This window comes from Myotis lucifugus, unplaced genomic scaffold (genome assembly GCF_000147115.1).
Source record: "Myotis lucifugus unplaced genomic scaffold, Myoluc2.0 scaffold_6, whole genome shotgun sequence".
In the NCBI taxonomy this organism is placed as follows: Eukaryota; Metazoa; Chordata; class Mammalia; order Chiroptera; family Vespertilionidae; genus Myotis; species Myotis lucifugus.
The window spans coordinates 1,578,791-1,592,965 of NW_005871054.1; the positions used below are offsets into that span (position 1 = coordinate 1,578,791).

The 14,175-nt window shown below is 38.2% G+C and overlaps 1 protein-coding gene across 2 annotated transcripts in view; it reads left to right on the top strand.

Annotated features, from left to right (window-relative positions):
- The window catches only part of WDPCP (WD repeat containing planar cell polarity effector), a 236,106-nt gene that overhangs the window by 136,969 nt on the left and 84,962 nt on the right, over positions 1-14,175 (top strand). For both annotated transcript variants that reach the window (XM_006083288.3, XM_023746417.1), the window contains one exon: positions 6,152-6,215. In XM_006083288.3, coding sequence (XP_006083350.1) covers positions 6,152-6,215 — 64 coding nt within the window. The remainder of the gene's footprint in view (positions 1-6,151; positions 6,216-14,175) is intronic.

The following is a 14,175-nucleotide window of genomic DNA, read 5'->3' on the forward strand; positions in this document are numbered from 1 at the left end:
CCTGATCCGGGACACCCTTCAGGGCAAACCCGCTGGCTCCCACCCATGCAACAGGCTTCTATCCTATATAATAAAAGGGTAATGTGCACATGCAATTTTTTTTCCTAATATATTTTATTGATTTTTTACAGAGAGGAAGGGAGAGGGATAGAGAGTTAGAAACATCGATGAGAGCGAAACTTCGATCAGCTGCCTCCTGCACACCCCCTACTGGGGATGTGTACGCAACCAGAGTATATGCCCTTGACGAGAATCGAACCTGGGACCCTTCAGTCCGCAGGCCTACGCTCTATCCACTGAGCCAAACCCGTTAGGGCGGTAATGTGCAAATTGACCCTAACAGCAGAACGACTGGGAATGACTGGTCACTATGACACACACTGACCACCAGGGGGCAGATGCTCAATGCAGGAGCTGCCCCCTGGTAGTCAATGCACTCCCACAGTGGGAGCTCTGCTCAGCCACAAGCCAGGCTGACGGCATCACAGTGGCGATGGTGGGAGCCTCTCCTGCCTCCTCAGCAGCTCTGTGGATGTTCAACTGCAGCTTCGGCCCACTGGCAAGTGGACATCCCCCAAGGGATGTATCACTGCCAGCTTAGGCACAATCCCCCGGGGAGCAGGCCTAAGCCAGCAGGTGGACATCCCCCAAGGGGTCCCAGACTGTGAGAGGGCACAGGCTGGGCTGAGGGACCCCCGAGTGCACAAATTTTTGTGCACCGGGCCTCTAGTCTATAATAATAAAAGCATAATATGCAAATCAACCGAACAGCAGAACAACCGTCCGGAAGACCATGCTATGACACGCACTGGCACCAGGCCAGCCAAGGCGGGCACAATGCGATTGGTCAAGGGGCCCCGCCATCGCCCCACGATCACCCCGCAGAGGGAGGCCCAGGCCACCGGCCGGTGGGGCGATCAATGGGAGAAGGGGGGTGGCAATGATCGATTGCAGAGCCCCAGCTGAGTGGTTAGGGTCTTCCTCAACTGGGCGATTGATCTGGGGGCCCCGCGATCAATCACCCTGCAGAGGGAGGCCCAGGCCAGCCAGGTGATTGCACCCCACACCTGTTGCCTGCAGAGGAAGGTGACCAGTGGCAGGGGAGGAGGGGACAGTACTACACAGATGGCAAGCAGTGGCAGCAGCGGGGGCAGGCCCAGCTTCTGGCAGCCTGCCCATTTAACAGATGACGTCACTTACCATTTTATGATGCTGTGTAGGTAAACAGCATCATAAAAGCTTATAACTTGCCTTATTGTGCCTCAACAATGCCTGTGAATTGCCAGGAGATTCCTAAAGCCTTCACAAATCCCTACACAAAATAGAGTCCAGTTTAGGTCCAAAATGAAGCGGGCAGGCTGAGCTGTACCCATTACACCACAGCCCCTCCTCCTCAACATACCCTGTACTGGGCTCTGCAAAGGAAGAGGCCTAGACCTCAGAGCAGCTACTCCCAGTGTAAGCATCAAACCCATACCTACCAGGAACTGGTGAGGGGGGTAGCTCAGATATACCTGTTAGAAAAGGAGTGTGAGCAAAACAGAAGCACACAGTGTTAAGGGAAGAGAATCCTCTACCTTTAAATTCCTGCATTTCAGCCTTTTGAAAAAGAATGGCAGGGATCTAGCCTGTTCCATGAATGTGATCTAGGAGAGCCCACAACTCAAAAATAAGACCCTGCTGTTGTTTCACAGAGAGGAGCACCTCTGTGAGTGAGCAGCCCCCGGGCACTCAGTCGCAGTTTTTATGAGCCTCCCTCTTTCCAAATGTACTCTTTCCCTTCAAAGGATGAAAATAAACCTGTTTATTCCTAAGCCAAATGACTTCAAATGTGTCCTTTTAGTGTACATTTATATATATTTTATATGGGGGATAAAAGGAGAGAACCAATTCCAAGTTTTCTTTCCAGAGGCTTCTAAATACCATTCAGTATTTATTGATTAATGAAAAAAGCTAATAAAACTTTCATTTTTGAAAACAAAAAATTAAAAACAAATAAGAAACTTTTATTTTTTCATATCTTATTTTGAACTGTAATAAGTTAATCAGAAATAGTTTATCTTTAAAAATAATCTATAAATAGAGAAAAAAATATGGGTAGAAAATAGTTATATCCAGTGGTTAATTTGGCACAATACAAAGTAGAGGGAAATTTTAGCTGGGTTTCAAATTAATTAAAATAGTAAAATTATAGGAAAATAAAATTTTAGTACTTAATAAGTGATAGTTGTTATCACTGTTTATGGCTGTCTCTCCTACTAGACTGTGAGTTGCCTAAGATCAAGGACTAATGTCAACAGTTTTTCCAACCCTTTGATTCCTAACACAGAACCTCAAGCATTAGAGGTATTTTGTAAGAGAAAATGTACTTGTAGTTGACAGTATCTTGTGATAACTTTTGAATGACATTAGCTCTAAACTTGTAGGGTTCAAAATGATGGGATTTGGGGTTCCTAACATACTATAGCAGCCAACAGGGAGCTGGCTGATCTCCTTTCTGATACGGAGCCAAACATGGAAGCAATTTGATCATTCCTTTTTAATGAATGCAACATGGCATTGCTCATCCTGAACTCAGAAAACCCAAGAACCAGAGACCTGATCTGAAGAAGAAGGGCCGATAAGCCTCCAGCACACAGTTCATTCTTTTCCAGTAGCATTAGAGCAGCACTGTGGTAGAGGATGCAAGTTTTAAAGCCAGGTGGCCGGGTTCCATGATATTACTAATCCCTTCTGACTTACATAATATTGCTAATTAATATTTTCTGATCTTAAAAAATATCAAAACATTTGTGTGTCTGTGTGCCATGCATATTTATCTACCTGTATATTAACTGAATCCTTTTTTAAAAGCAATTGCTTCTCAGACTTTTTTCCGGGGGTCATTTTCATTTTTCCTGAGGCATGCTCCCTAGTAGGCCCATTATTGAAAATCGGTTGAATGTGCTCAGTTTTTGTATACCTGGAGGGGTCTTTATTTTGCTTTCATTGTTGAAAGAGAATTCCACTGTTACATCATACAAGATTGATGCTTATTTTCTCTCCATAATTTGAAGATATTTTCCTACTGTCTTCTACCTTCCATTGTTGCCATAAAGAGGTCTAGTGTCAGTCTATTTGAAGTTCCTTTGTAGGTGATCTGTCTTTTCTTTGGCAATTTTTAAGAATTTTTATTATTGGAGTTCTGCATTTCCATTACAAACATATAATTATATATTTTGTTCCATTTATCCTGCTTGATATACATTGTTCCTCTTGTGTTTATTGATTCATATAATCTCAGCCATTAATTTAGTTCCCTGAGTAGACATGTTAAACCTTTTCATCTCTATCTTGCTCAACCTCTTTATATTTTTTATCTCCTGTCTCTGCAACATTGTAATTCCTTATTTATATATCTTTCAGCTTGCTAATTCTCTCAACTGTACCAAATTATTTAACTTCAATAAGTAATATTTTCATTTCTAAAAGTTCTGTTTTATTCTTTGAAAAACCTAACTAGTAATTTTTATTGTATCTTATTGTGTGTTTATTTTCAGTATAAATATCATATTCTGCGTTATTTTATATTCTTTTATTTATAATTCAATTATCTGAAACCCATGGATATATAAACCTGTTTATTTTCTACTTTTCCATTATGGTAGCTTGTTTCCTTGTGTATTTGATGATCCTTGTGAGCTCTTATTTGCTTTATTTTAATATATAGTAATCCTGGGGGCTTGTATCAAAAGTACTTTAATCTAGACATGAATTTTTAAATTGTTTCTGCCAAAGTTCAATAACGTAGGAAAATTTTTGCTCCTGCCTTAATCAGAAGACTCAGACTTATTAGCGCACCTTTAACCTTAAAACTTGCTCAAGGTCCAGTTTCCTGAGGGTGATAGCCCTCAGTGTAGCTCTGCCTTGCCTTCCCCAACCCCCATTTGTTCTCTGCTCAGGGATCTTCACTCTAGTTTCAATCAGGGATTTTGTTGAAGATTTCCTTTTTTTTTTTTTAGGGTCCTGTGATATATTCTAAGATATATTTTATAGCAATCTAGTTGGGGTCTTTTGGTACTTCTGGTGAACCAGGCTGCCAGATACCAATGCCATTTCTTTTATTTTTATCATAATGTTCATCATTACCTCTCATCTAGAATGAAGAGTACATCCTAACTTGTCCCCCTAATTTCAGTCTCTTGAATTTCAATGAGTCATATATGTGGTTGCCAAATTGATGTATCAGTGGACATACTAGCCGTGTTTAATTTTAGCTGCTTGGAAGAGAGATGGATCCTAGAGATTTGTGAGTCACATGTAATTACCCATGCCCTGGGAGTGGGTAATGTTCCTGGGAGACTGGATTGAGTAAATATAAGTAAAAGCGGACCATAGTATGCCAACTCATGGAGTAGGCAAAGAAAAATGAACTAGGAAAAAGGACTAAGAAGATGAAATCTAAGAAATGGGAAAACAAAGCATAGCACTTGCAAATGCAGAAAAGAGAGGCTTTCAAGGAGGGGAAGTTTACAGGGTCAGAGGTGGCCCAAGGGCACACACAGTGAGAACTGACCTTTAAGTTTATCATTAGAAGAAGATGGATGATTACTATTGCCAGGCAAGTTTCATTGGAATGGGAGTAAATGCCAAGTGGCAGTGAATGTATGGAAAAGTAGTACAACTTGCTCATCCTCTGTCCTCTGCCTCATTACATCCCACCCCCACTGAATTTATAAGGAACCAGGAGCTTCCAGGAACAAAAATAAACACAATTGCCTTCTGATCTCCTATAGTTGAAATGTATTCAGGTAAATGCTGGAGATACTAGTAAGAAGGGCCAGGAACAGATAAGTCATCAAACATAACATGGAAACTGAAGTGTTTACGGTTCTGGACCTACCAGCTCCTGTGTTAAAAGAATAAGCCTTGTTTGTTTGAATTTTAATTTCTTTAGCTATTTTACTAATAAAATTTGTATAATCTGTTAATATTTTTTATTTGAAAAATGATAAAATAGAGAACAGAGAACTTGGTAATTTACCTTATTTCTAGAGTCAGAAAAATTGACAGTTTTACCTATGTAAATCTCAGCCTTCGTGCAAAATAAAGAAGATCTTTCCTTCCAAAACCCTGTGCAGAGTTGATCCTTAAACAATATGGCTTTGAACCACAGGGGTCCACTTATATGCAGATTTTTTTTTTCAATAGATACAGTGGGTCCTCCATGGGTTTTACATCCTGGGATTTAACAAACTGCTGATTGAAAACAATATTTTCTGTCCATGGTTGGGAATCTGCAGATGTGGAGGGCTGACTATATGCATTACACTGTTTTATATAACACATGAGCATCTGCAGATTTTGGTATTGTGGGTGGTCCTGAAACCAATCCTCCCATGGATAACAAGGCCCAACTGTAGTTAAGCTTTGGGGGAGTCAAAGTTAGAGGTGAATTTTTGACTCTGTGGGGGTTGGCATCCCTAACCCCCAGTTGTTCAACAGTCAACTGTATGGGTTCATGACATACTTTTCCCTCAATATCTTGAACTTTCTATAAAGCTAACTAATTTAAATTGCAGTTTCTTCTCATTTATCAGAGCCTAAAATTAAACTTACTCAAAGAAAATTATCAAAATTATGCTTTAGGGGAAAAGAAGATTGAAAAAAGAGTAGAAAAGAATTATTTTTAAAAAATAGTTAGAAACCACTTATATTGTCATTTTACAACAGCCTAAGATGTATTTTTTTAAAAACTCACAAATGACTCTTGTCAATATTTGACTTCTCAACTTTTAACTTAGGCGCACAAAGTATAATTAAAGTGTTAATTACTCTTATCCTGCTACAATCTCCACGTTCTTATACTTTTACAGGGCACAGTATAGCAAAAAGTTACGAGAAAAATATTTCCTAAGCTGTCTTTGCCTCTATTCAGCAGCACCCACTCCAGGCTATGCTTGTTCTCGGACGTGGCACTGAAGGGCCTCCACAGGCACTGGCCTCAGTTCCTCCTAAACACAACATCATTTCACACTAAAGACCCCAGTGGACAAAGGCTCCATTGTTTGAAAATATTTCTGCCATCAGAAGAACAAAAACAATAACACATAAATACATTAAACAAATGGCTCTCTCCTTGCCACTAATAGATAACATTTCTTCCTTACAGGTACCAGAGATTTGAAAAGGCATTTCTGTTAGCTGTTGACATTGGTGCCCGAGACCTGTTTATGGTGAGTCATTCCCAGAGATGATTTTGTGCCTTCAGTTCTAAGGCTGAGTAAGTTGTCAGCTTTTGTGACCATTAAAAAGGATTAGTGTCATGTGTGCCTTAGACACATGGTGGGAAAGCATTATTCCATCTTGGCTTGCAGCCTTGCCTTCATGGAACTGGTCAATAGCCATCCAGTTTCTTTTGACTTGTTGACATTTTCCCTGCCAGAGCCCAACGGATTTTTTTATGTTTTCTAAGAATTTATAATTCTTGAACTTTTCTCCTCGTGTACCTTGATGTGAGGAGATGACACCTTTCCATCTAATAAGCTTAAATGTCTTTCTAATCCATTCTCTGAAGTACAGATACAGAAGCTAGGACATAGGGTAAAACATGTCCCATACATCTTGAATGTGCTCAGTCTGTCCCTTAGATTTTAGTGCAAAGTAACAAATTCTGAATGTTCTCACTTGTATTTTTAAAGTAACCACAGTGTAAAGTAGACCAAAGAGGTTATAAATTCACATACACTTTAGTCCTCCCATTTATTAGCTATAAACAGTAAAATGTAGTTTTTTACAGATCCTTGTGCTCTATATTAGGTTCTTATTTTATAAGATCTTTCACCGCAATGTCACAGTGAGATCACACGAACAAAAAAGGTAGGGTTCCTTTTCTGGTTTCTCAGTGTGTTCATTGTCAAGGAAACAATAAAACAAAAGCTTCTTGAAAACAACAAAAACTGGAAGGCTCTTTTGCCTGAATCTTCTGCACAATGAAGACATTTGTAGTTTAAATTAAGCTTTGATGCTTTAGATGTTAAATATGAATTCATTAAAGGCCTGATGCACGAAATTCATGCATGGGTAGGGTCCCTAGGCCTGGCCGGTGAGCAGGGCTGATCTGTGGGGTGACGGGCAGGGCGATCGGGGGGGGGGGGGGGGTCCGCTGCCACCTGCCTTGGCCGACCTGGCGCCGCCCACTCACCTCCCCATCCCCTGCCGCCGCCGGTCACCTCCCTATGCGGGGCGATAGGGGAGGGGCCCCCACCGGCACCCACCTTGGCTGGCCTGGGGCCTGCGGGCTAGAGGCAGCTCCTGCTTGAATGTCTGCCCCCTGCTGGTCAGTGTGCATCATAGCAACCGGTCATTCCACCGTTCAGTCGATTTGCATATTAGGCTTTTATTATGTAGGATGACGTTAGGTCATTTGTCTTCAGATTGAGTTTATTATTTAAATTCTAACTTTTCATCATTCAATTAAATTGTGCTTTCACTGATCATGAAAAAATTCTTTCTAATTACTGCAAAAGTATGAACCTTCTGTTATTTGTCATCTGTATTTTGCTATGTCAAATTGAGTAGGCATATTAGTATATTGAGGTAAGGTTTTCTATGCATGCTGACATCACAGTGTCTGAAATTTAATTACTACAATTTTTCGATTTTTCTAATCGCATTGACTTTTCCTCTTTATCTCCACTTTCTCACCTCTGCTACTACTCACCCCAGTAGGATATATTTTCTTCATGTCTTTATTTTTTTATGTCTGTAGTCCCAATCTTTTTCTAGCCAAGATAAGAACTGAAGAGATTGAATATTTAGATGTATAGTGTCTGGCAAACTTTCTCAATATATTATATTGTTGCATAATTTCTACTGCTTTGACAATTAATACATAATCATCAAAACCATCTTCTAAACGTTTTTTAAAAAATCATACCTGTTTCCGCATTTAATCTCAGGTTAGCCAGTAACAATATAAAGAAAGTCTTCATGTTGTTTTAAACTCCTAGTCCAAACCTTTCTACAGAAAGGCTAACCCTAACCCATAAGGATTTTTATGTGTAAAAGATAAGAACCTAAAATAAGGGAAGGAGAGAAATAAGTTTACTTTCTTTTTTATTTGTAAAAGTGAACAATCATTGTCAGAAAGCTGCATCTTTACTCTTCAAATGTAACTTATTTGCAGCCCAAGGTATATCTTAAGCATTATGAGCCTTAAGGGAGCATTATGGCCTCAACATTCCCATTTAGGTTCACGAATCTTCTATATACATTTGAGGCTCCACGTTGAAATTGTCTAAAAGCATGTTTTCTAATAGATCAACTATTCCTATTTAAATTATAATCTAGCCAGAGGTCTATATGTCTAGCCTATATACTGAGAAATATCACCTCTTTATATTTAAAAGTTTATAAAATAAACAGAATTATCCCTTATATAAATTATGTTCTACTCCCAAGATATCTTTTCCTGAAAAACTAAAATTAACACTACATGGAACACAAAGGGGTCACCAAAAATATGTATTAGCTATAATCTGCAAATAGTCTTTTTGTATTAGCATCTATCAGTGGTAGAGAGATAAAAGACATATAGCATGATAGCAACAGACCTTGAATATTCAAAAGTCAATATGAACATTCTGGACCTGAGGAAATGCGTCTGAAATGATCCACCTCTTCCCTTTTCAGGGTAGCCTATGTGATCATCTAAACTAGGTGTCAGCAAACTATGGCCTGCCAGCCAGGTCCACCCCAGAAATGGTTTTTTATAGTTTTACATTTTCAAGACATATCAAAATAATAGTATTACATGACACTTAAGAGTATATGATATTCACCCAGTAGGGAGGCGTGCAGGGGGCAGCCAACTGATGTTTCTCTCTCTCCCTCTCCCTTCCTCTCTAAAAATCAATAAAAACATGTTCTTAAAAAATATAAGGGAAGTTTTATTGGAACACAGGCAAACTCACTTGTTTATGTACTGTTTATGACTGCTTTTGCTCTACAACGGCAGAGTTGAGTAGTTGCAAGAAACCATATGGCTTGTAAATCCTAAAATATTTACTATCTGGGTCATTACAGAAAATTTTTACAGACTCCTGGTCAAGAAAGTGATAATTTATTACTTCAGTCCTCTATTTAAAACCCTTTAGTAGCTTCCTATTGCCTTTGGGATAAATTCTAACTCCTTAATATGCCATCTAAGACCTCTCCAGTCTCATCCCTCTGCTTTCCAGCTACATCATCCTTCCTTCAGTTCTGGGAAATACGTTGTACTCCTTATTATGTCCAGACCATGTTAAGGAGTTTAGGTTTATCCTTACCCCAAATCAGTCAGGCATAATAGGAAATACATGAAATTGGGTTAGAAGTTCCCTTCAAAGCTAGTAACTTTGGAGGTTTTTTTTTTAATGTAAAATAGATAACAACACAGTACCTACTCATAAGGTTGTTTTGAGTCTCAGTGGGGATAATGTATTGAAAGTTCTTTGTAAAATGGGAAGTACTATACAGATATCATGTGTTATTATATTACTGTTGAGAAAGGACAGCTGTCATTATTACATGTTATGGCATGAAATAATGAAAACCTGAAACAGGGCATGAATTATAGAAATGTATAGGAGAGGATATTTTGTAAGCAAAATAATTATGATTCAGTAAGACCTTAGGTGAAAATAAAATATTTTTATTATAAGAATAAATACTATAATAAAAGAAGACAATATCATGAAATATAAAGAACAAAGTAAAAATTACTTGATATATTTCTATCCAGAAAGGAACATCCTTTGCCTCCCCATGTGAATATACACATACTGTACACTATATATTTGTAAATTGATTTTTTAATAAAAAATGTGACATGATAGACTGTTTTCCATATCAAAAAAATATAGGTCTATATCATTACTTTAACCTTTACATTATATTCATTCTATGAGTTGTACTGGCATTAAAAAACAGGCATATAGCGCTGGCTGGGTGGCTCAGTTGGTTGGAGTATCATCCTGTACACCAAAAGGTTGCGGGTTTGATTCCCAGACAGAGCACATACAAAAGTTTGCAGGTTCAATCCCCAATTTGGGTGCATACAGGAAGCAATTGATCAATGTTCTCTCTGAAATTGATGTTTCTCTCACATCGGTGTGGTGTTTCTCTGTTACATCAATGTTTCTCTCTCCCCTACCTCTCTTTCTCTTAAATTAATTTAAAACATCCTCTGGTGAAGATTTAAAACACACACACACACACACACACACACACACACACACACAAAACAGGCATGTAGACCAATAGAGGAGAATAGAGAGCCCAGAAATAAATCCATGCATCTATGGTCAACTAGTCTTTGACAAGAGTGTCAAGAACACACAATGGGGAGACAATAGTCAATAAATGGTGGTGGGAAAATTGGATATACACATGCAAAAGAATGAAACTAGAATCCTATCTTACACCACTCACAAAAATTAACTCAAAATGGATTAAAGAACTAAATGTAAGACCTAAAACCATAAAACTCCTAGACTAGAGGGAAACATTGAAAAATAGTTCCTTTACTTTGGTCTCAGCAATGATGTTTGGATAAGACATCAAAAGCATAGCAACAAAAGCAAAATTAATGAGACTACATCAAATTACAAAGCTTCTGTACAGCAAAGGAAACAGTCGATAATTTGAAAAGACAGTATACGGCATGGGAGAAAATATTTGCAAATCATGTATCTACTAAGGGATTAATATCCAAAACATATAAGGAACTCATACAACTCAACAGCAAAAAAAGATCAAATAATCTGATGAAAAAATGAGCAAAGGACCTGAATGGACATTTTCCCAAAGAAAACATACAAATGGCCAACAGGTACATGAAAAGGTGCTCAACATTACTAATCATCGGGGGAATAAAAATCCAAATCACAATGAGATATCATCTCATACCTGCTATGATAATTTTATCAAAAAAGAGATGATAAATGTTGACAAGGATATGGAGAAAAGGGAACTTTTGTACACTGTTGGTGGGAATGTAAACTGATACAGCCATTTTGGAAGACAACATGGAAGTTACTAAAATAATTAAAAATAGAACTACCATGTGATCCAGCAATTCCATGTATGGATATATATCTGAAGGAAATGAAATCAGTATCTCAAAGAGATAGCTATAATCCTGTGTTCAATGCAGCATCATTCACAACAGCCAAGATATGGAAACAACCTAAGTGTCCATTGATAGATGAATGAATAAAGAAAATGTCACACACACACACACACACACACACACAGGAATATTATTTAGCCATAAAAATGAAGGAAATCTTGCCTTTTGCTACAACATAAATGAATCTGGAGGGCATTGTGATAAGTGAAAAAAGCTGGATAGAGAAAGACAAATACTGTATGATATCAGTTATATCTATGGTATAATCTTAAAAAGGACAAAGCTGATGTCATAGATATAGAATAGAATGGTAGTTGCCAAGGGTGGTTAATGCTCCTCATGTCCTGTTTTTAAAATCTTTTACTACCCCAAGTTCTTGAAAATAGCCTCCTTTTTATTATCTAGAAGTTTTATTATTTTAATGTTAACATTGAAGCCTACAACCTACCTATATTGATTTTTTGGGTATGGCTCAAAATTAATTCTGTCATATACAGGGTGTGGCAAAAGTAGGTTTACAATTTTGAGTATGTGAAACAGAGGTTATTTTTGTATTATTTATTAATGATTGTATTATTTTCCAAATGAACTGTAAATCTACTTTTGCCCCACCCTGTATATGACCATTTATTGACAAGACTGTCCTTTGCTTATTGCTTTACAGGACCACCTTTGTCATAAACCAGGTGCCCATATCTGTGAATGTGTTGGTCTACTACTAGACTTTGTAACATTGCACCAATACCAAACTGTCTTAATTACTGAACTTTATAAGTATATCCAGTAGTGTAAGTCTTCCAACTTTGTTTAAATGTGTTGTCCTTATTCTAACTTCTTGTGATAGATGCTTAAATCATGGATTTTTCAGCCTTTATTTTCTAACATATGCATTCAAGGTTATAATTTCCATTCATACATAGCTTTGACTGTGTTCTGATAATTTTTATGTTTTTTAAAAATATGTTATATGTTTTTATCATTATCGAGCTTAAAATACTTCTAACACTTTTGTTGTGAAATCTTTGCCCATGGTTTTTTAAAAATACCTTTCCTAATTTCAAACAATGAACTTTTTCTAGGAACACACACACACACACACACACACACGCACACGCACACACACCTTAACCTATTCTTTTGAAATTTGTTGAAACTTCCTGTATGGCTCATTATATGGTCAGTGGTAAAATCTCAATGTTCATTGAAAAAACAAATGTATACTTCAAATGTATACTTTGCAGTTTACAATTGCCAGGAGCAGAGTTCTATGTTAGACTGTTCAATATTTCTGTATCTTCTCTGAGACTAGTGTAGTGTATTAAAATTTTCCACTGTGATTGTGGACTTGTCTGTTTAGCTTTATTTCAGTTTGCATATGCTTCATACATCCTTCCTATATTATATATCCACTAGAGGCCCGGTGCACAAAATGCGTGCACGGGGGTGGGGGGAGCAGGGGGCCCCTCATCCCAGCCTGCACCCTCTCCAATCCGGGACATCTCTCTCGCAATCTGGGACTGCTGGCTCCTAACTACTCACCTGCCTACCTGCCTGATCACCCCTAACCACTCTGCCTGATCGCCCCTAACCACTCTGCCTGCCTGCCTGATTGCCCCTAACTGCTCCCCCCTGCCAGCCTGATTGCCCCTAACTGCCTCTGCCTCGGCCCCTGCCACCATGGCTTTGTCCGGAGGATGTCCAGAAGACATCCGGTCTAATTAGCATATTACCCCTTTATTAGTATAGATGTTTCCTTAAAATTATTAGATCTCTTATAAGCAATATAAAGTTAGATATTTTTAATCAACTCTCACAATCTTTGTCTTTTAATTGGATTATTTAATTAAAATATTACATAAATGATAGTACAGTTGTGTTTATCCCACCCTCTTTTCTATAGGTCCCACCTATTCTGTCCTTTTAACTAGTTAGATATCTTTTCCTTTTCTGTATTAACTATATTATTCTATTTTCCCTTTTAATACCTTATTAATTACATATTTACTATAATTTTTAAAATCCAACACACATACTTTATTCAAATTTCATCCATTGTTTTACTTGTGCTCTTTATTAAGAATTTTTCAGGTGTAGGATCCAATCTAAGATCACCTGTTGCATTTCAGTTGTCATGTCTCTTTAGCCTTCCTTCATCTGGGTCAGTCTTATTCTTTTTTTTTTTAAATCTTTATTGTTCAGATTATTACATTTGTTCCTCTTTTTTCCCCCCATAACTCCCCTCCTTCCAGCTCCCACCCCACCCTCCGCCCTCACTCCCCACCCACTGTGTTCATCCATAGGTGCATGATTTTTGTCCAGTCACTTCCCGCATCTCCCACACCCCTTTTCCCCCCAAGAATAGTCAGTCCATTCCCTTTCCATGTCCCTGATTCTATTATAATCACCAGTTCATTCTGTACATCAGGTTATCCATTCACTTGATTCTTAGATTCATTTGTTGATAGATGCATATTTGTTGTTCATAATTTGTATCTTTACCTTTTTCTTCTTCTTCCTCTTCTTAAAGGATACCTTTCAGCATTTCATATAATACTGGTTTGGTGGTGATGAACTCCTTTAGCTTTTCCTTATCTGTGAAGCTCTTTATCTGACCTTCAATTCTGAATGATAGCTTTGCTGGATAAAGTAATCTTGGTTGTAGGTTCTTGGTATTCAGCACTTTGAATATTTCTTGCCATTCCCTTCTGGCCTGCAAAGTTTCTGTTGAGAAATCAGCTGACAGTCGTATGGGTATTCCCTTGTAGGTAGTTGAGCCTCTTTCTCTTGCTGCTTTTAAGATTTTCTCTTTGTCTTTTGCTCTTGGCATTTTAATGATGATGTGTCTTGGTGTGGTCCTCTTTGGATTCCTTTTGTTTGGGGTTCTCTGCGCTTCTTGGACCTGTAAGTCCATTTCTTTCACCAGGTGGGGGAAGTTTTCTGCCATTATTTCTTGAAATAGGTTTTCAATATCTTGCTGTCTCTCATCTTCTGGCACTCCAATAATTCTGAAATTAGTCCGCTTG